Raw genomic sequence first — 21,317 nt, forward strand, 5'->3', positions numbered from 1 at the left:
CGAACCACTTCTACGGGGAAGTTTCAAGTTTATCTTTTTCTCTCTCTCTGGGTTTTTTGTTTTCTCTCTCTGTCTGTGTATTTAGTGTACTTTTTCTGTCTCCACTCGTTTTTGTCGTTCTTATGTTCTGCTCTGTCTGTGTGTCTCCATTCCTCTTGTTTTCATGTATTGTCTCTCTTTGGAATTTTCACACTTAAATTCTAACTTAGCAATCTTTGAAATACATAATCGACCAGGCTATGCGTTAATTGTGTGTTGACCGACTCTGTGTTGTATTACATAACATTTCGATATTTTGCTAGGTTATTTAATTTAGTGTGTTCTTTCTCCCTCTTTCCTAATGTTGAAGCTTGCGTACTTGACCACGCGTCGCCGTACTCATTGACATGTTAATTTTTTCTCTAACCCCTCCCTCTCTCTGCCCCCGCCTTTCTGTCTATTTAAGGCCTCGCCACAGAGACGATCTCCCTCTCTGTGCCTATGTGTTACTCTCTCTCTATGTATCTTGGTGATATCTGTCTGCATATATATCTGTCTATAGTTGTCTGGTTAGCTTTTTGTTGCTATTTCATTTATACCTGATGATGATTGCTTGTGTTGCAATCGAAACGTCGTATGCTATTATTTAATTTATTATTTTATCTTTATACGTGACTTTACCGAAAGAACCAAAGAGTAATACATAACATGGTTGAGCAAAAGCGATCCATCCCTTGACCGCACCCGGGCATCGTTTAGCCTCCCATTGTATCTGTTACAGATGGAAATTCCTCTGGTACAGCCATTGAAGGCTTCACGAACTACGTGGTCAAAATATATGTTAAATAATGTGGGAGCCAGAGGACATATCTGTCACACCCCAAGGTGTACAGGGAATGGCTCTGACTCCCTGCCACATAGTTTTACCCGGGCCCGCTCACCATCATGAATGTCCTTAATGTTCATGAGCAAAAAGGTCAGGGACTCCGAAAGCATGAAGAACAACCCGGAGCCCAGGCCACCTGATGGTATCATAGGCCATGACCAGGTAAATAAAGCAGAGATGTAGGTCTTGTTGGAATTCCCTACACCTCTGCTGTAGCAGACGGACAGAAAATATGGCATCTGTGCAGGACCGCCCTTTCCTGAAACCGCATTGGGGCTCCGCAAGCCTCTCCTCAGTGTTCCTAGCAAGGCGATGTTGAATAATCCATGCCAGGACCTTTTGCGGCACACTGAGGAGTGAGATGCCCCTGTAGTTGTTACAGTCTGTGCGGTCCCCCTTCTTAAAGAGGGGGACCACTAGGGCATCCTTCCAATCCTGTGGAGCCCGTCCAGTCGTCCAGATTGTTGTTATGTAGGGCAGTCTGTGCACATACGCCACCGTCTCTCAACATTTCACTTTGGAGATCATCTCTGCCTGGTGCCTTTCCTGGTCTGAGACTCTGGATCGCCTTCAGTATTTCCTCAACAGATGGCACCTCAGCCAGCCACTTACAGGGGGTGACTTCTTCCTCTAATATTTGAGGCACCGCAGCCTTGGCAGGGTCATCCACACTTTATCCCATGTTCTTTTCCTGGGTGAGGATTTCCCCTCCCCAGCACCTCACAGAAATGGTCAAAAAAAATCTGCAAACCTGTTTCTGGGAGTTGGAGATTGGATCACCGTTCTTTCCCCTAATGATGGTAATAGGTGCGGCACTGCAGGTTACTTTTTTGATGGAATTACAGAGGGATTTGTGATCGCGGGCCACTGAGGCAGACTCCATCTACTCAGCAATCCGCGACCACTACCCATCCTTGCAGCGCCTCATGGCTCTCCGAACCTCCAAGCGAAGGCTGCAGTAGGCCTCTTCATTCTCCGACGTGGGATGCTGTAGCCGATGAGAGTGGACCTGTTGCTTTTTCTCAGCCAGCTTGAACACCTCCTCTGTCAGCCAGGGTCTCTGGGGAGGTCTGGACCATGTACCCAAAGCAGCCATTGCAGCTGCATGAGCCACAGTCTTAAACCCTTGCCCATTTCTCCTCGACATCAGTAGGAGTGGGGGACGATGTGAACCCCATCCGCAAGCGATGATGAAATTATCGCTTGCAACTTTCACCAGCTCACTGAGACCAGGCCACTATGGGTTTGAATGGGGTCCTAGCTGGACACCCACCACCGGAGTGGAAGAATGGCAAGCGCATCTTACAGATGACAAGTCGATGGTCAGTGGGCAGATCAGCTCCATGGTAGGTCCTGGTGTCAAGGACATGGGCTCACATCCGCTGTTCCGTCACTATGTAGTCCAGCAGATGTTCTTGCCGGAACAGCGTGTTGATAATTACAAGCACATGGGCTGCACAAAAATCTAGCAGCCTCCTGCCGTTGTTATTGAGCTGATCTGGCCCATGCCTTCCAATTACTCCAGACCAGATGCCAGCATCATGACCAACTCGGGCATTGAAGTCACCCAACAAGATTACTCTATCCTGAGGGTTCACTTTAGCTAGCACCTATGACAGGAGGTCATAGAAGGCATCTGACTCATCAGCCTTGCCTGCATCCCTCCACAGATGTTCATCTTGAGTGGGGGCATAAGTAACCACTACCACCACTCCTCGCCTCTGGTTGATGGGAAGGCGAGCCCAGAGTAGCCTGGGGCTTCCAGCTTCCCACACCTCACCACCACGCTCCCATGCCCCCTTAATTATTTTATTCAGAAGAAGAGCCACACCCTGTTGTTTGGCAGTCTCCTGCCCCGAGTAGAGGATTGTCCACCCCTCATAGTGGCAGGAACCAGAGCCAGTCCACCGGACCTCCTGAATACCACAGAGATCCAGGCGGTACCGGTGCAGCTCCCGACAAAGGAGTGACAGCCTCTCCTCCACAGTGAGCGTTCAAACATTCCACGTGGCCACACATAGTGGTTTTCTGTTGTTTCTGGAGGAGCCCCGAGGGTAAGGATTCAATCTCCGGGCTCTGCCAAATGGGGTTTGGCCAGGAGACGTCATAGACGCCTGTTCCCTGGGGCCTCCGGCACAAGCTTATTCATTAGATATTTTAAACGTGGTTTAGTGGTAATTAATTGAAGGTCGAGGGGTTACTAGCCCCTTGCACAAGTCCAGAGCCCCCATTTAGCCGCTGTGGTGGTTACAAACACCATGGGACGAAAAGCCAATGGGAATTCGCCAGAGGTGGGACAAAGTCATTGTTATGCAAGTCCAAGTCGAGTCGCAAGTCATCAAATTCATGACTCGAGTCTGACTCGAGTCCAAGTCACATGACTCGAGTCCACATCTCATAGGTGGGACAAAGTCATTGTTATGCAAGTCCAAGTCGAGTCGCAAGTCATCAAATTCATGACTCGAGTCTGACTCGAGTCCAAGTCACATGACTCGAGTCCACACCTCTGGAATTCGCCCTCCCCCCACGGTACTGCCCTCGACATATGGACTTACACACACACACACATCAATGCACACACACACACATATGGACTTACACACACATATGGACTAACACGAACACATGTGTAGTGGCTTCGGTGGATGCCACTCCATGTCATGTGAAGCCGGCGTTGCACTCCATGTTCAGTGTCAGCCCCTGAGGACTAGGGGGCGAGAGCGCCTGGAGCGGTGAAGGGGTTCGCAGGGGGCCATGGCACTCTGGATGAATCCAGAGGCTAGTGGCCAGAGGTACCGGTCATGGGGCTCCGAAAGAGGGGGCTGGGGGACCACAGGACCAGTACCAGGTACTTCTCGAAGGATCGAGAAGGGAGGCGTGGCTCGGGGCGGAGGAAGCCCCGGGAATGATTAGACAAGCCGGACCCCTGAATGGGTCCGGGGCTGTTGTTCACCTGAAGGCATGAAGCCATCACCCTGAAGAGAAGCCCCGAAGACAAGACCTGGACCCGAGCCGGGGTCCAGTCCAGACAGCCTCCCTCAGTTGTGTTAGGGCTAGTTAGCCCGGAGGGACTACCTCCCTAGGTTACCTGGAGGAAGGGGCAGATACCCCTTTGTGTTAGGTTGTTGTTCTTATAATAAACGTGTTGCCTCCAGAGAAGCCTCTCTCTCCATTTGTACCCACTACATTTGGTGTTAGAAGTGGTCCGATTTGTAAAAACTTTTGAACTAAATATAGCATATATGGAAACGAGGCGGACAACACGTATCCGCTCTCCGGAGAAGGATGAAGACGACGCAACAGCCCCGGGGTTGGCAGCCCGAGAGGAGGGAGGAGACACGCTGCCGGTTGAGCAGCACGCCGGCTGGCTGACTGATGGCTCACCGCCGTCGGGGAGGGTGCTCCGAGCGGCGCACTCACGCCTGGTTGAGCTCCTCCACACGGCCGCGACCATCCTGGACGAAATCCACCGCGGGGAGGCTGCTGCTGAGAAGGAGAGGACGGAGCCACGTGGGGCTGCAGCTCCCGCCGCTGCTTCTGGAGTTCCCGCCGAAAATCTCCGGCAACAGGAGGTCTTCACGGCTCCCGTCCAAAGTTCCCGCCAACCGGGAACCACCGCATCACCAGCGGCGTGACCGGCACAAGGGGCCGCCATCTTGGTAGGGGGGAGCGGCGGAGTTCCCACCAAGAGAGACGGACAACAGCCCCTGCAGGTGCTGAAAAAATTCTGCGCCGCTGGTGGAGATTGGGCCGTCTTCCAGCGGCGCTTCCTCACCAATTGCGAGATGACGGGGTGGACGGAGGCGGAGTCGCTAAGGATGCTTCCAGCAGCCCTTGACGACGACACCCTGGCTGCACTAGTGACCATCCTGCCAGCGGAGCACTCCACGCTGCACCAAGCGATGCAGCGGATGGCGGTGATTCATGGGCCACCATCCAATGCCTGACATCGCTTCGCCTCACGGAGGTGCGGGGACTCTGAGTCACCCCTCTCCTTCCGTAGCGTGCTGTAGCACCTACTAAAACTGCATCCAAAATTTCTGATTCGAGTTCGCTTTAACATCCAGAAGCACGGGAAGTTTCCAGGGTACATTCTAATTCACGCCAATTGGCTAATGAACGTCTACAAGGTCTGCGTACTTCTCGCCATGTGTGGAGTGCGGGTGACGAGGCGTGGTTCCACTGCCCTCATGTTCCGGTGGGAACGTCACCGAAATAATTCAAGCCTTGGCGAGGGCCTGTCGTGATTGTCCGCGTCGTCCGGCCCCAATGCGTACAAATTCAGTGGGGCCGCTGGTGCCAGTTCGTCCACCCGTCACGCCTCAAGCCCTTTGTTGTGTTGCGCTATTCCATCTCACCTCCACAATGCCGGGTCCGAGTGTGTAACGTGTCCGACGAGCCGGGGTGTGCTCCTGCTGGGGTGGACCCTCAGCAGAAGTCTGTGCCTCCACCCTTCGATGCCGCGCAACTACTAACACCGCTCCAAACGCCGTCGTCTTCTGCTTCCCCGGCTCCAGCCGCCGGGAGCTCCTCTGCCCTGCTGGATGCTCCCTCTGCAGAACCGGCTGATCTGCCGCACGTGCAAGTCCCCCTCACTCCTCCGGGGCGAGCAGGCCCGCTTCCACCGGGGGCCCGGCCACGAGAATCACCGTAATTTTATTACGCTATTCCTCGGTAGAGCTATGCAGACTGACAGAAATGGCTGAAAAGGTTTGCGCACTAAATAATATAGATATTGATTTAAATGTTTTTTTCTTTACTGTCCAAAAGTATTTTACAAATTGAAGTAGCTCCAGGAGTAGTAAAATATAGTAATCCTAACAGTGAAAGATTTAATTTGCTCAAGGCATCTTTACACTTAAATTTACAGTGGTTATTAATCCAGGCAGTTTTGCACAAGGGACCTAGGTATCTACATAGCTTATGTCAGGACATTGCCATGGCATTTATCTCAGCATGCTTCTACAGCTCACTGTGACCCACTGATAGTAGATGTGACTTTGTAACATGGAGTTTAGCGTTTTTTGTCTCGTAAATACTATAGAAATGTAAAAATATTTAAACTGGTATGTTTGAATACTATACAAATTATTTTTTATTGTGTTGCTTCTGATTAAATGCAAGACGTATTTTGTATTTTCTGTAAGATGTATTTTTATAATGAATAGTGAGTGGTCTATTTGGACATCAAGTCATACCTTAGTTATCTTTGCAGGTCCAAGACATGCATATGTGAATAACTATAATTAATTTTTTAATCATATCAGAGAGATCTGTCAATGTCCCTTCAGTGCAGTATAATGAAGAAATGTGTTGAGTTCTTGTCTTTGTGCTTGTGCACCACTACAAACAAGACAAATATCCCACATATAGCCTTAACAGACTGTTGGGGAAAGTGCTGTTAGCAAGCACCTATGAAGGCTGACACCGCACATGAGGTGGTGAATGGCCAGCACCACGTCTGGCAACCTTTGTCTTCCTAGTGGCGACGTATACACACTGCCCCAGGTACTAATGTGAGGCTGAGTCGACCTAGGGGAGGCACAGAACCGATTCAGATAATCGTCACTGTTGTTGGCCATGAGCGGGAATCGCACAGAGCTAACCGTTGCTCTACCGCTCCCCACACTACCGCTGCCAACACAGTATCACAGTATCACAAACGTTGTTATATTGTTATATTTCCTTTTACCTTACTTGCAATTGGTTATGTAGTTCACGGTTGGGTTAGCAAACATGTTAGCTCTTTGTTTTACACCACTTTTCATTTAAAATGTAACAATCAGGAGTTCAATATATGGATAGTTTTATTTTGGATATCTCTGTTGAATAAATATTTGCATGTATATATGCATTGCAATGATTCCTTGTCGAATATCATGTTTATTTAACTAATTTACTAATTATTTTAATTGAAATAATTCACAAAACATTACGTGAATGAATATTCAGCATTGTTGAGGAAGATAGTAAAATATCTGGGTGATTTGTCTCCATCATTTGTGTACAATCACTAGGTGTCTTCGTGTTTATATTGATATATCTAGTTCCTTCATTGATAGATATATATATATTTTAAAACAATTAATTTATTATAAGTATGTTTTACCTACGTGACTTTACCGAAAAAACCTAAGAATATGCTATATGTGGTTTGGGCCATTTGACTAATACATTGCCTGAAGGCTCATTTATGGTAAGTATATTAATTTCAATACCATACGTCCCTGAGGTTTCTGAACATTTCAATGTGCCTAATTTAAATTCTATGGTGAAGTTACAGTGTACTTTTATATTAACTTCACTTATTTATATATTTTACTCAATGAGAAAACACCTTTTAAGGATTAATTCAACTGGGCTTAAACTCCAACTTTCATTCTGAAAGTTTGTTATAGCTCCTGTGAGAATTAAAATACAGTCTTCACACAATATAATATATGGAACCAATGTTGTTATGCTAATTTCCCATGCTATGCCAGTTAGACATTCTGCCAGTTTGAAGTCAAGGAGAAACAAATGTGCCTCCCAAACATAATTTGCAAACCAACCATGGTCGTCTCATTTAGGAGTAATTTTCACCGTTTATTCTTTTGGAATTGCAGACTGGAGTGCAATTTAATGGCTGGCATTGCGACTATATTTCGGAACGACTTAGTGGTTTCTGACATTTTTGTAAAGTTGCCCATCCAGGTGTGTAGCTAAGAGAGGACATTGGCGAGTGGCTATGAAATACTGTGCATGTAATAATACAAAAATACTTCCACATTTATGGGTCCATTAGTCACACCAAGGCTGGGTTTGGAGGCATTTTTTAAATTCTGATTACCGGGCCTTTTTGTCAAAGACTGCTTCGTCTCAATGGGACCACGGAGCCACATTACTAATGAGAGTGTTATTTCATGCTTTGCTTTTTTACTGTGGTGAGCAGCATAGCAAAGAAGAGCGAGATAGCACAACTGGTGTTCGAGATGGAGAACATCACCAGTCAGACGGTAACGCGCCGCATCCTCTGGCACGTGGGCTCCTCTGCGCCGGGGCTGCCCCTGGAGGCCCAGCCAGGCCAGGTCACGACGGAGATCACCATCACACAGCTTAACCTCACCACTATTATCCCCTTCCCGAAGGTAATGTTTAACTCGAGATGATGAGTCTCATGCTTAGTTTCCACGACCAATGGGCATTGAGCTGTTTCTGGCCCTGGAAGGCCCAGGAATAGTCTAGGAGTAGCCCAGTAGTTGAAGCTTGGGGTGCCCTCCATGCTTTTGAGAAAATTAGGCTCTGTGGGCTCGGCCCCTGCCTCTTCTTCCTCTTCACCCCATTTCACCCTGTACTCCCTATGGCTGAGATTCGTGGGTGTGCTTCGCAGCCCTGTGGTCTGACCTTAGTTTAAAGGGACTATTTTCTAATACTGCGTTGGCAGTGTTGCAAAAGCACAACACATAACTCAACACATTCATCGATAACACTGCCTAAGCAAGGGAAAAATATATATATGCAATTTGTTTCGGTTTAGACAGTGTTACTGAAAAAGATGATAGGTGTTAAATTTAAAGGACAGGGCATACAACAATTCAGCAAGGAGATTCAATCCCTTCCACCACCACCTCCCTCTCCCCTGATTTAAACTATTTTTTCATCCGTCACTTAGTTTCAACACTAATAAAGGTGGGACGTTAAACATAGCAAGTGATGCTGCAGCACGCACAATTTGCTTCTACATTGACTCCGTGACTTTATGACTAGAATCAGTCAGAGCATGTGGTCCAGGGCAAGATGAGAGCATGAAGAGAGCCTAGGGGGACAGTGTTAACTGAGCCAGCACAGTTAAAACCGGCTGTGGAAACAATGCATAAGTGAGTACCATGCTTAAAATTTACCGTGCGAAAACGTATTACCTTTTCCTGGTAAAGAGATTTAATAAAATATTATTGCTTCAGATTCAAATTCTTAATATACGAAATATATTTAGCAAGGTAACTTAAATTTCAGCTACATATAGAAAAGCATATAGTAGCATGTTTTGTGGGTGGAGCGGTGGTGGAATAGTCAACACACTGTGCTGCAAAGCAAGTGACTTGGGCCCATTACAAGCCATGTATATCATTGTTTGTAAGTGGTACCAACCTTAAAATGAGTAGCTGGTTGCAATATCTAATCGTCAGCAATGGGGAGTCAGTAATTTAGGAATGGTGTTGACCTCACCTACCCCTTGTATGCTTTGTCGACTTTAATAGGATTTCATTAAAACCATCTGCCCGAATATGATCTTTGTCTTCACATATTGGTTAGACTATTTCACAAATGTAATAAGCAAATAAATATATATAAATAGTCCTTTAATACACTTTTGATACCATTTTCCATCAGTGGAAGGGATATTCTGTGTCAGTGGTGCATGTGTATACTGTTTTTTTGCAGATACTTTAAGCAAACACCAGCACGAATCACTCATCATATGCCAGCTTTCGTAGATAACAGACTACAGGTTAATTATAACTTTACAACCTCTATAAGTAACGGGGGTGTGGTGGATTTGCGGCGCAGTGGTTATCGTACTGCACTATGAACTCAGCCGCTGCGCCACCGAGCCACTGAGTCCACAGCCATAGCTAACATAAGTGGCAATTTATATTTTGGTCCTCTCTTCACACATCCACACTGACCAACATGGTTAAATCATGGTCAAACAAGCTGAAAATACAGGAGAAGCCTTCATCCAATGGTAGATTATTGAAGCAATGTACACTATTCTCATGTATAAAAAAATTAAACAATATAATTCGACACATGTTTTAACCATATAAATGCAAAGCTTATGTCAACTTCGCAAGGATGTAAATAGTGGAATATGCAGCAGCACAAAAAGGACCCGGTATTGAGTGACTTGATTGGCTGTTGGGGCGAAGTTCTTCAGGATAATTCAAGTTGCTTGGCCTTTTTACACAGGGTAGTGGGTTTGCAACCAGTATCACACTCGGTTGCCTTTCATCTCCTGCATGGCATGCAACACTCTGGATACTTATTTGTAGTAAAGTTGGCCAGGGCATTTAGCCAGCAGTCACATAGAGTCACATATGTAAGATGCCATTCATAATGTAGTGTGGCACCACCGTAGCTCGTGAGAACACTGCCATAATGCAGCTCAAGTGCAGGCCATATCACGAAGCATGATGAAGCGTACAGAGCAAAGGCTTGCCCACCCTTCTTGAACTATTAAGTGTTTGCATTAGATGTGGGTGGAAAGCTTTACATATTTGAAAAACAGTTAAACTTGGGTGCACTCAATTATTTTAGTTCAAAACTGGCCAACTCAGACACTAAACTCACAACCATTATTACAAGCAAGCCCTACTTAAGATATATATTCCAACCTATTACAGAGAGGTATTTAAGCAGTCGAGTTGTCTACTGTGCTGTTGAAATATTAGCACATAATACGTGAGAATTTTAAACATTCGGTCATTGTGTGTCAGACTGTCAGACATGATGGAAAATACTTAATTACTAAAAGCTCTCATCATCATCGTCAGCCATGTTCTATCCATTGTTGGAAGAAGGCCTCTCACACCTTGGCTACCCCACCGGGGTTGTTTACTGCTTTGTCTGCCATTCCATATGTCAAGTATAACCACTTATTCTGCAATATATAGCTCAACTCTCAATCTACGAGAGCAGTGATGTCTGACTGACCGTGTTTATCTAAAAAAAATAACAACCAGTATTTCACTTACGAATTAAATTCTAGTACAATACATCAATCGTTGAAAGTATCGCGTGATTTGTATTCATTTAATTGCAAGATGCACAGATTTTTTTCAGCAGTGTGCATAACATGTAAAATAATCCTAATGTCGAAATTCCCCCTGTAGGCATATTTGAGGATCAGACATTTTCCTTTCCGTTTTCTGCCTGTAACCTTTGTGCTAACGTTCTACCAATTTATTTTTGCCTCCTACCTGATGCCACAATGATCCCACTGGTTCTAAGTGATCGCACCGTGCCATTGAGAGTTTGAATATTTACGTTGAATAATTATGAAACGAATATACATGACTCAAAGCCCTTTGTTCAGATCACTGCTGAATGAAGGCCTTCCGGTGCCATATCAGTCATGAATGCTGTTTAACCATACTTCACTACTCTAGTTACTGTTAAGGAGAGGCCTAAACTGATTCAGATATCACTCTCCGCGAATGTGAGTCGTGGCCAGGAACACAATTTGAGTCACCAGGTGCATTCCAGCAGTGCGCTAACCATCTTGCCACTGTTTCTCTCCAAATTGATCGTCAATTCATGACAATCACATGCTGGACATGCTAAAGATTATTAAAATATTGCCTATTCGCCTCTGATGTTAGCCTCGACCAAGAAATTAACTCTGGTCGCCAGGTTAATTATGTAGCGCACTAACTACTTCACACATGTTTCATGCCAAAACAACTTATGTTGTGCAAATGTTTATGTTTCATTGCAATCAACCCCTTTACTGTTGCCACGGTGTTTCTTTAAATGTTAACTGCTGTGTAGAATTCGAGGCATACTGATTCTGTGCACATTCGTTTACTTTTTTAAATGTAATTCTCCAGATATGGCTGCACTTGCTGACTGATAATTCGTTAATAGATATAACTATACCAAACATTCCTTTGCATGAGCTGCGCTAAAATGTTCACATAACAATGCTATATGTTGCCATTTATTTAACATGCACATGAACCAAAAAAATACGGTTTATTATTTTTTACATTACCATATTTAGGTTTTGTTGAAGTATTTCTATGCATTTATAGATCGCATGTGTATTTACATTATTTTCACCTGGTGTTATTGTCAATAAGGAGGCCCTTTCTCACCATCTAGTGGCCAATTTGAGCAATCATGGATGTTTTTGCGTTCAGACCTCGTCATGATATCAGTGCAACGTGGCTCAGGGAGCAATGCAGTGAGATTTCTTCATGGAAACACGTGGGATATTCTCCTTGCTCAAATGGTGTTACCGATTGTAGTGTCGAGTGCTTGGATTTAACAAGTGTCAATTATCGGTTTAGTGTCACTATGTATGGGGAGCATATGATTAAACTCACATTGGCTTTTGGCTAGGTATCAAAAAGCAGATGGCCACTGCATCGCGCGGTTTCAGATGTGCTTCTGCGGCCGTCTGGAACACTCTTCCTTCCGATATTAGGAAGCCACTGAAGATATGCATTTTTTTTATCTAGATGTAAAATTCATTTCTTTAGAACAATTTTTTGTGTTTCATTTGTTGTCCTTTCCCGCAAATGATTAGTACGGGTAGCTACGTACGATATGAAAGAAGTTCAACATAGATACATTAGTAAATACGACATAACACACTTCTCTCGAGATAGCACTTAATTGACGACACGTTCACTTGACACAAGCAGAGACGCCACTGCAACAGCCCCCAGTCTCCCGCACATCTCCCTTATATACGGACCGAGGCCATGCCCACCTTCCCGAACCTTCTCGCTGACTCTGGATGCTCGCTCCACCAGCAGATTCTACCGTCCTCTTCCGTCACCTGACCGGGCTCCCTTCTCGATCATTCCCGTAGCCACCGGTTTCTTCACACTCACAGATAACACCCCTGTCATTATCTCCCGTGGCCACTAGTGCATTCACACTGTAGGCTAACTCCCCTGTCATAACTTCTCGTGGCCACTAGTCCACTCACACCGCATGCAGACTCGACTGTGATTATACCTTCATATTAAAGAACAGACTGGATCATGCAATAACCTGTGGCTGCACTCTTTGATACACAGTGCCCATGTAGATATGGACTTCACCGTGAAACCGTAATATTGTTTGACAAAACTCACACATTATTGGCATTTGTTAATGTTTTAAATTAAAATATACGTAAATAAGATATTAATCCAATCAGGTGGTGCAGCATGACAGTAATAACAATAAACTATAGCACAATTGGCCCAAGCCCCAAAGGGCTTTACATGAAGCCCAAGTTATGGAAAATGCATGCTGTAAAAAAGGTGAGTTTTAAGATGCGATTTTAAAAAGTGTAACAGACTCAGATTCCTTAATAGACCGAGGAAGGGAATTTCTCAATCACAGAGCCTGGCTGCAAAAATGATCTGTTTCCCATAGAACAAATTCTGGTCTTTAGATTAATGAGTTTCTACCAGAATGAGAAAAACTAAGTTTTCACAGTGGAATATATAAATGTATCAAATTGGTGAGATAATTAGAAAAGCGTGTGTCTTGCAAGCATAATGTTAAGACTTCAAATATACAGTGAGGGAAAAAAGTATTTGATCCCCTGCTGATTTTGTACGTTTGCCCACTGACAAAGAAATTATCAGTCTATAATTTTAATGGTAGGTTTATTTGAACAGTGAGAGACAGAATAACAACAAAAAAATCCAGAAAAACGCATGTCAAAAATTGTATAAATTGATTTGCATTTTAATGAGGGAATTAAGTATTTGACCCCCTCTCAATCAGAAAGATTTCTGGCTCCCAGGTGTCTTTTATACAGACAACGAGCTGAGATTAGGAGCACACTCTTAAAGGGAGTGCTCCTAATCTCAGCTTGATTCCTGTATAAAAGACACCTGTTCACAGAAGAAATCAATCAATCAGATTCCAAACTCTCCACCATGGACAAGACCAAAGAGCTCTCCAAGGATGTCAGGGACAAGATTGTAGACCTACACAAGGCTGGAATAGACTACAAGACCATCGCCAAGCAGCTTGGTGAGAAGGTGATAACAGTTGGTGCAATTATTCGCTAATGGAAGAAACACAAAAGAACTGTCAATCTCCCTCGGCCTGGGGCTCCATGCAAGATCTCACCTCGTGGAGTTGCAATGATCATGAGAACGGTGAGGAATCAGCCCAGAACTACACGGGAGGATCTTGTCAATGATCTCAAGGTAGCTGGGACCATAGTCACCAACAAAACAGTTGGTAACACACTATGCCATGAAGGACTGAAATCCTGCAGCGCCCGCAAGGTCCCCCTGCTCAAGAAAGCACATATACATGCCCATCTGAAGTTTGCCAATGAACATCTGAATGATTCAGAGGACAACTGGGTGAAAGTGTTGTGGTCAGATGAGACCAAAATGGAGCTCTTTGGTATCAAATCAACTCGCCGTGTTTGGAGGAGGAGGAATGCTGCCTATGACCCCAAGAACACCATCCCCAGCGTCCAACATGGAGGTGGAAACATTATGCTTTGGGGGTGTTTTTCTGCTAATGGGACAGGACAACTTCACCGCATCAAAGGGACGATGGACGGGACCATGTACCGTCAAATCTTGGGTGAGAACCTCCTTCCCTCAGCCAGGGCATTGAAAATGGGTCGTGGATGGGTATTCCAGCATGACAATGACCCAAAACACACGGCCAAGGCAACAAAGGAGTGGCTCAAAAAGAAACACATTAAGGTCCTGGAGTGGCCTAGCCAGTCTCCAGACCATAATCCCATAGAAAATCTGTGGAGGGAGCTGAAGGTTCGAGTTGCCAAACGTCAGCCTCGAAACCTTAATGACTTGGAGAAGATCTGCAAAGAGGAGTGGGACAAACTCCCTCCTGAGATGTGTGCAAACCTGGTGGCCAACTACAAGAAACGTCTGACCTCTGTGATTGCCAACAAGGGTTTTGCCACCAAGTACTAAGTCATGTTTTGCAGTGGGGTCAAATACTTACTTCCCTCATTAAAATGCAAATCAATTTATAACATTTTTGACATGCATTTTTCTGGATTTTGTTGTTGTTATTCTGTCTCTCACTGTTCAAATAAACCTACCATTAAAATTACAGGCTGATCATTTCTTTGTCAGTGGGCAAACGTACAAATATCAGCAGGGGATCAAATTCTTTGTTCCCTCACTGTACGTGAGGGTTAAACTCAGACGTGTGTGCCTATGATCAATAAGATAAGTACCACTTTGTGGAGAAATCAACAGTGGTTGTCCAATGGAAAATCTCACCCTCACCATAGAAATGTGGAACTTCCACTACTTCCTGAGGCCTCTAACGAAGAGATAAGTGCTCTCATGCTCTCAATTGAGCAGGAATTTACAAGTAACACGCTATGTGCACATTTTAAATAGGGTTGCCACCTGCCCTGGTTTTCCCAGGATTGTCTGTAAGTCTACCCAGGACTTATTATTTGTTTCTTTCGGTTAAGTCACGTCTAAAGATAAAATAATAAATTAAATTAAATAATAGAATACGACATTCGATTGCAACACAATCAATCATCATCAGGTATAATGAAATAGCGACATAAAATCTAACCAGAAAACTATAGACAGACATATTAGCAGACAGATATCACCAAGATACATAGCGAGAGCAACACAGGTGACAGAGAGGGGTGATCGTCTCTGTGTGGTGGCCTTAAATAGACAGAGGGGGCGGAGGCAGAGAGAGGGAGGAGGGTTAGAGAAAAAATTAGCATATCAATGAGTGGTCAACAGACGTGGTGCTGCGAATGCGATGGCACGGCAAGCAAGCCTGAAAATCAGGAGAAGGACACACTAAAATTAAATAACCTAGTAAAATATCGAAATGTAATGTAATACAACACAGAGGGTCGGTCAACACACAATTAACGCATAGCCTGGTTGATTACGTATTTCAAAGATTGCTAAGTTAGAATTTAAGTGTGAACAATCTAAAGAGAGGACACAGGCAGAGAAAACAAGTCGCCAGAGAGAGAGCAAAAAGATAAGCTTAAAACTTCCCCGTAGAAGTGGTTCAATCTTAATTTTAGAACTTTCGTGACTGCAGGAATTATTATTTGTTTCTTTCGGTTAAGTCACGTTTAAAGATAAAATAATAAATTAAATTAAATAATAGAATACGACGTTTCGATTGCAACACAAGCAATCATCATCAGGTATAATGAAATAGCGACATAAAATCTAACCAGAAAACTATAGACAGACATATTAGCAGACAGATATCACCAAGATACATAGCGAGAGCAACACAGGTGACAGAGAGGGGTGATCGTCTCTGTGTGGTGGCCTTAAATAGACAGAGGGGGGGCGGAGGCAGAGAGAGGGAGGAGGGTTAGAGAACAAATTAGCATATCAATGAGTGGTCAACAGACGTGGTGCTGCGAATGTGATGGCACGGCAAGCAAGCCTGAAAATCAGGAGAAGGACACACTAAAATTAAATAACCTAGTAAAATATCGATATTTTCAGGCTTGCTTGCCGTGCCATCGCATTCGCAGCACCACGTCTGTTGACCACTCATTGATATGCTAATTTTTTCTCTAACCCTCCTCCCTCTATCTGCCTCCGCCCCCTCTGTCTATGTAAGGCCACCACACAGAGACGATCACCCCTCTCTGTCACCTGTGTTGCTCTCGCTATGTATCTTGGTGATATCTGTCTGCTAATATGTCTGTCTATAGTTTTCTGGTTAGATTTTATGTCGCTATTTCATTATACCTGATGATGATTGCTTGTGTTGCAATCGAAACGTCGTATTCTATTATTTAATTTAATTTATTATTTTATCTTTAGACGTGACTTAACCGAAAGAAACAAATAATAATTCCTGCAGTCACGAAAGTTCTAAAATTAAGATTGAACCACTTCTACGGGGAAGTTTTAAGCTTATCTTTTTTCTCTCTCTCTGGCGACTTGTTTTCTCTGCCTGTGTCCTCTCTTTAGATTGTTCACACTTAAATTCTAACTTAGCAATCTTTGAAATACGTAATCAACCAGGCTATGCGTTAATTGTGTGTTGACCGACCCTCTGTGTTGTATTACATTACATTTCGATATTTTACTAGGTTATTTAATTTTAGTGTGTCCTTCTCCTGATTTTCAGGCTTGCTTGCCGTGCCATCGCATTCGCAGCACCACGTCTGTTGACCACTCATTGATATGCTATTTTTTTCTCTAACCCTCCTCCCTCTCTCTGCCTCCGCCCCCCCTCTGTCTATTTAAGGCCACCACACAGAGACGATCACCCCTCTCTGTCACCTGTGTTGCTCTCGCTATGTATCTTGGTGATATCTGTCTGCTAATATGTCTGTCTATAGTTTTCTGGTTCGATTTTATGTCGCTATTTCATTATACCTGATGATGATTGCTTGTGTTGCAATCGAAACGTCGTATTCTATTATTTAATTTAATTTATTATTTTATCTTTAGACGTGACTTAACCGAAAGAAACAAATAATAATTCCTGCAGTCACGAAAGTTCTAAAATTAAGATTGAACCACTTCTACGGGGAAGTTTTAAGCTTATCTTTTTTCTCTCTCTCTGGCGACTTGTTTTATCTGCCTGTGTCCTCTCTTTAGATTGTTCACACTTAAATTATAACTTAGCAATCTTTGAAATACGTAATCAACCAGGCTATGCGTTAATTGTGTGTTGACCGACCCTCTGTGTTGTATTACATTACATTTCGATATTTTACTAGGTTATTTAATTTTAGTGTGTCCTTCTCCTGATTTTCAGGCTTGCTTGCCGTGCCATCGCATTCGCAGCACCACGTCTGTTGACCACTTATTGATATGCTAATTTTTTCTCTAACCCTCCTCCCTCTCTCTGCCTCCGCCCCCCCCCTCTGTCTATTTAAGGCCACCACACAGAGACGATCACCCCTCTCTGTCACCTGTGTTGCTCTCGCTATGTATCTTGGTGATATCTGTCTGCTAATATGTCTGTCTATAGTTTTCTGGTTCGATTTTATGTCGCTATTTCATTATACCTGATGATGATTGCTTGTGTTGCAATCGAAACGTCGTATTCTATTATTTAATTTAATTTATTTTATCTTTAAACGTGACTTAACCGAAAGAAACAAATAATAGTTCCTGCAGTCACGAAAGTTCTAAAATTATGATTGAACCACTTCTACGGGGAAGTTTTAAGCTTATCTTTTTTCTCTCTCTCTGGCGACTTGTTTTATCTGCCTGTGTCCTCTCTTTAGATTGTTCACACTTAAATTATAACTTAGCAATCTTTGAAATACGTAATCAACCAGGCTATGCGTTAATTGTGTGTTGACCGACCCTCTGTGTTGTATTACATTACATTTCGATATTTTACTAGGTTATTTAATTTTAGTGTGTCCTTCTCCTGATTTTCAGGCTTGCTTGCAGTGCCATCGCATTCGCAGCACCACGTCTGTTGACCACTCATTGATATGCTAATTTTTTCTCTAACCCTCCTCCCTCTCTCTGCCTCCGCCCCTCTGTCTATTTAAGGCCACCACACAGAGACGATCACCCCTCTCTGTCACCTGTCTTGCTCTCGCTATGTATCTTGGTGATATCTGTCTGCTAATATGTCTGTCTATAGTTTTCTGGTTAGATTTTATGTCGCTATTTCATTACACCTGATGATGATTGCTTGTGTTGCAATCGAAACGTCGTATTCTATTATTTAATTTAATTTATTATTTTATCTTTAGACGTGACTTAACCGAAAGAAACAAATAATAATTCCTGCAGTCACGAAAGTTCTAAAATTAAGATCTACCCAGGACATTACATTCCCAGTTTTGTCAGTTGCACAAGAAAACACCATTCGACACAATGCATATATAGGTAGTTCTCCCCTCTAAAAGTATTGTGAGATATTATTTTTTCCATGATACGTCACGTTTTTTTTTACCCCAGGGGTTAAAAACTCTAGTTCTATATGGCCTTGCCCCACGTTATCCTGTTTCTCTTATATCTATGCTGTCCCCTCTCGTCCTCTTCATTCTCATTCTTCTATCTCTCTTTGTCCCTTCTTCTCTCTGTACCCGATCTCATTTTCGATCTTTCTCTTTACACCCCTCCACTGGAATACACTTCCCTTTTACATTAAGCAGTCCTCCTCAACCTTCTTTCATTCCTCTCTCAATGCTCACTTCTTATCCATTGCCCATTATCTTAGTCTTCTACCCCTTCACCTCTCCACTCCATCCCGTCCCTCCCTTGTCATTTTGTGATCCTTATGTGCCTTCTGTTACGGTCACTCATTCCTCATCCCTTGCACACCTCGACCATCTAAGTCACGTGATTTTGTTACTGATTTTTAAAGTACGAAATTTCCCTTGAGCTGAGGTGCTCTGTAAATATAACACGATAAGTGAATGTTAAAAATCAAACATGGTCACTACATGTTGGTATAAGGTGCTTGACTGTTTTTATTGTTTATTTTAATCCCATTTTTAATGCTGTTAGTTTCCAGAGCTGGTGAATACGGCAGTGCTGACAGGCCAGCTGGTGAGAGTGCCCTTACAAGTGGTGGCTATTGACACGAGTGGCATTCTATTGGATGTGTCGCAGCGTGCACACTGCCAGTCAGCAGACGAAGACGTCCTTAAGGTACCACAAAAACGTGTTCTAATCGGATTATAATGCAATACTTATAAGAGCTTCTGCCTGCAAAGGACATTCAGGAGAGTCACTGGGCAATATCCCAAATGCTTCACATTCGGGAAGTACTTTTTTGTCTGACAAAATGTGCATACATCCTTGAGTGCCATTATTTACAGCCACAGGGTATGCAATTGTTTTCCTTTGAAAGATATGGGTGTGAAGTTTTCCCTGCAGTCAACTCTAGGTTGCTGTCGACACTAGGTTCCTGTGTAAAAACCTGGACAGAAGAGTTGTTTGCTGTATGTCATTCTGCAAGTGTAGCATAGCAAAATGAATGCACAGGCATATCTGAAAAGCTCGGAGCACAGACCTCAGACTATCGAAATACAGTACACCCTACTGCAACAAGTTGTGCAAATGTTTGGCCCGCCATTATGTATTACCTCTATATGCTCATCCTGCCTCATTTTACACCAAATGTATAATTATTGTACTGCATCATGGGATTTCTCGCACACACAGGAGGGGTTTAATAAAGCATCAGTAGATGGTGATTGGTTCAAAAATTATATTGTGCTTACTTTTAAGAAGATTCACCAAATCACTGAACAACCAATTGTGTTTTTGTACAGGTATTTGAAATAGTCTTGTTAAAGTGTTAACTGAAAATATAGAAAGCATACTTCAGAACAGTGATACAAATATCAAAATAAGTCCAAGAGTTCTGAATGCATACTTTGTGTTGTGATATGATACAAACACAACGTTTGGAATTAGACATTTTATGAGATGAAAAATATATTTTTTTAAGCATCAAAAGAAAGATATGTTTCCCTCATAATGTTTCAAATGTATTAGGTTGTGCATACAGTTTAAGTGTGAGGGAGTTGTGTAAAGATGATGCATGTCCATCCTGCAACTTTAACAAGGTCGATGCAGGGCACTGCGGTGGAAACATATGTGCCTAACAGCAAGAAGGGCCTGGAATCGATTCCTGACTTGCGTGCCTGTATGTGTGGTATTTGTATGTTCTCCCCTGGCTCTGCATGGGTTTCTTTTGAGTTATTGGGTTTTTCCCACAGCTAAAAAAAACATAGAATGTCACCGGTGTATGACAAACATCCCAATGCTGAAACATTACCTGTCTTGAGACTTGGTGAGGTCTTCCCACGTAAACAAGTGTAATACTAATAATGGAAATACAATTACTGTATTATGGAAGACTGTTGATGAACCATGATAAAGATTCCTGAGACCGTTGGCTGTTTATACAATACAATATTGAAACTATATATTTTTTCACTATTTTTGTTTTACCAGGTAAGACCCATTGAGCTATATAGCTCTTTTTCAGAAGTGACCTGGCCACAAATGGTAGCTCAACGAAGTGGCTTATCATGTGGACGTTTATAGCAGCCAAATACTGGAAACACATGTTTCTACATGTGGAGGGAAAACCCGGAGGATCCGGAGAAAATCCACGAGACCACGGGGAGAACATGCAAACTCCAAATTTGCAGGCGCCAGGGTCGGGATCGAACCCACGACCCCCTACATACCAGGCGAGGTATTTAACATCTCGCCACAATGAACAAAATAGACTGGCAGTTTGGAGATAAACAAATTAGCTGCAAGATGGGTGCTTAGTATGTTGACCAAAAATAAATTAGAGTCAAGAAGTTAGGAGCTCCTGGACCAGTACCAATGATACACTGAAGTTTCTCTCGCCAGATTTGTGATGAAAGATGAAAAATGGGTCCACTGTTTTGATCTAGAAACCAATGCGTAGAGTTTTCATTGGGAATGCTATGGATCACCCGTGCCATAAAAATTTTGAGTTAAATCCTCTGCTGACAAATGGCCTCAGGTTTCTGGGTTACTGATGGAGTCACACTGATTATTTGGAAAATGAAGGGACAATGAAAGTGCATTACTGCGTAGAATTAATCACAAGATTAGATCATGCAATAAAATATGTGAGGTGGCCGGGTGACTCAGAAGTCAGAGCACTCTGCCACCATGACTAAGATCCTAGGTTTGAATCTGGGTTTCATCCCTGTGATTATATATTTTAATTTTCAGGCAGTGTTATTAATACTTGTTGAGTTTTTCTTGCT

The 21,317-nt window shown here is 43.4% G+C and overlaps 1 protein-coding gene across 2 annotated transcripts in view; it reads left to right on the forward strand.

The window, feature by feature from the left end:
• LOC144933144 (transmembrane protein 132D-like) overlaps window positions 1–21,317 on the forward strand; it is a 453,645-nt gene that overhangs the window by 221,378 nt on the left and 210,950 nt on the right. Inside the window, exons 4-5 of one of the 2 annotated variants that reach the window (XM_078857732.1) lie at window positions 7,797–7,992; window positions 19,063–19,206. In XM_078857732.1, the coding sequence (XP_078713858.1) occupies window positions 7,797–7,992; window positions 19,063–19,206 (340 nt within the window). The remainder of the gene's footprint in view (window positions 1–7,796; window positions 7,993–19,062; window positions 19,207–21,317) is intronic. The other variant, XM_078857733.1, reaches the window with a different exon arrangement.

This window comes from Lampetra fluviatilis, chromosome 6 (assembly GCF_964198595.1).
Source record: "Lampetra fluviatilis chromosome 6, kcLamFluv1.1, whole genome shotgun sequence".
Taxonomy (NCBI): domain Eukaryota; kingdom Metazoa; phylum Chordata; class Hyperoartia; order Petromyzontiformes; family Petromyzontidae; genus Lampetra; species Lampetra fluviatilis.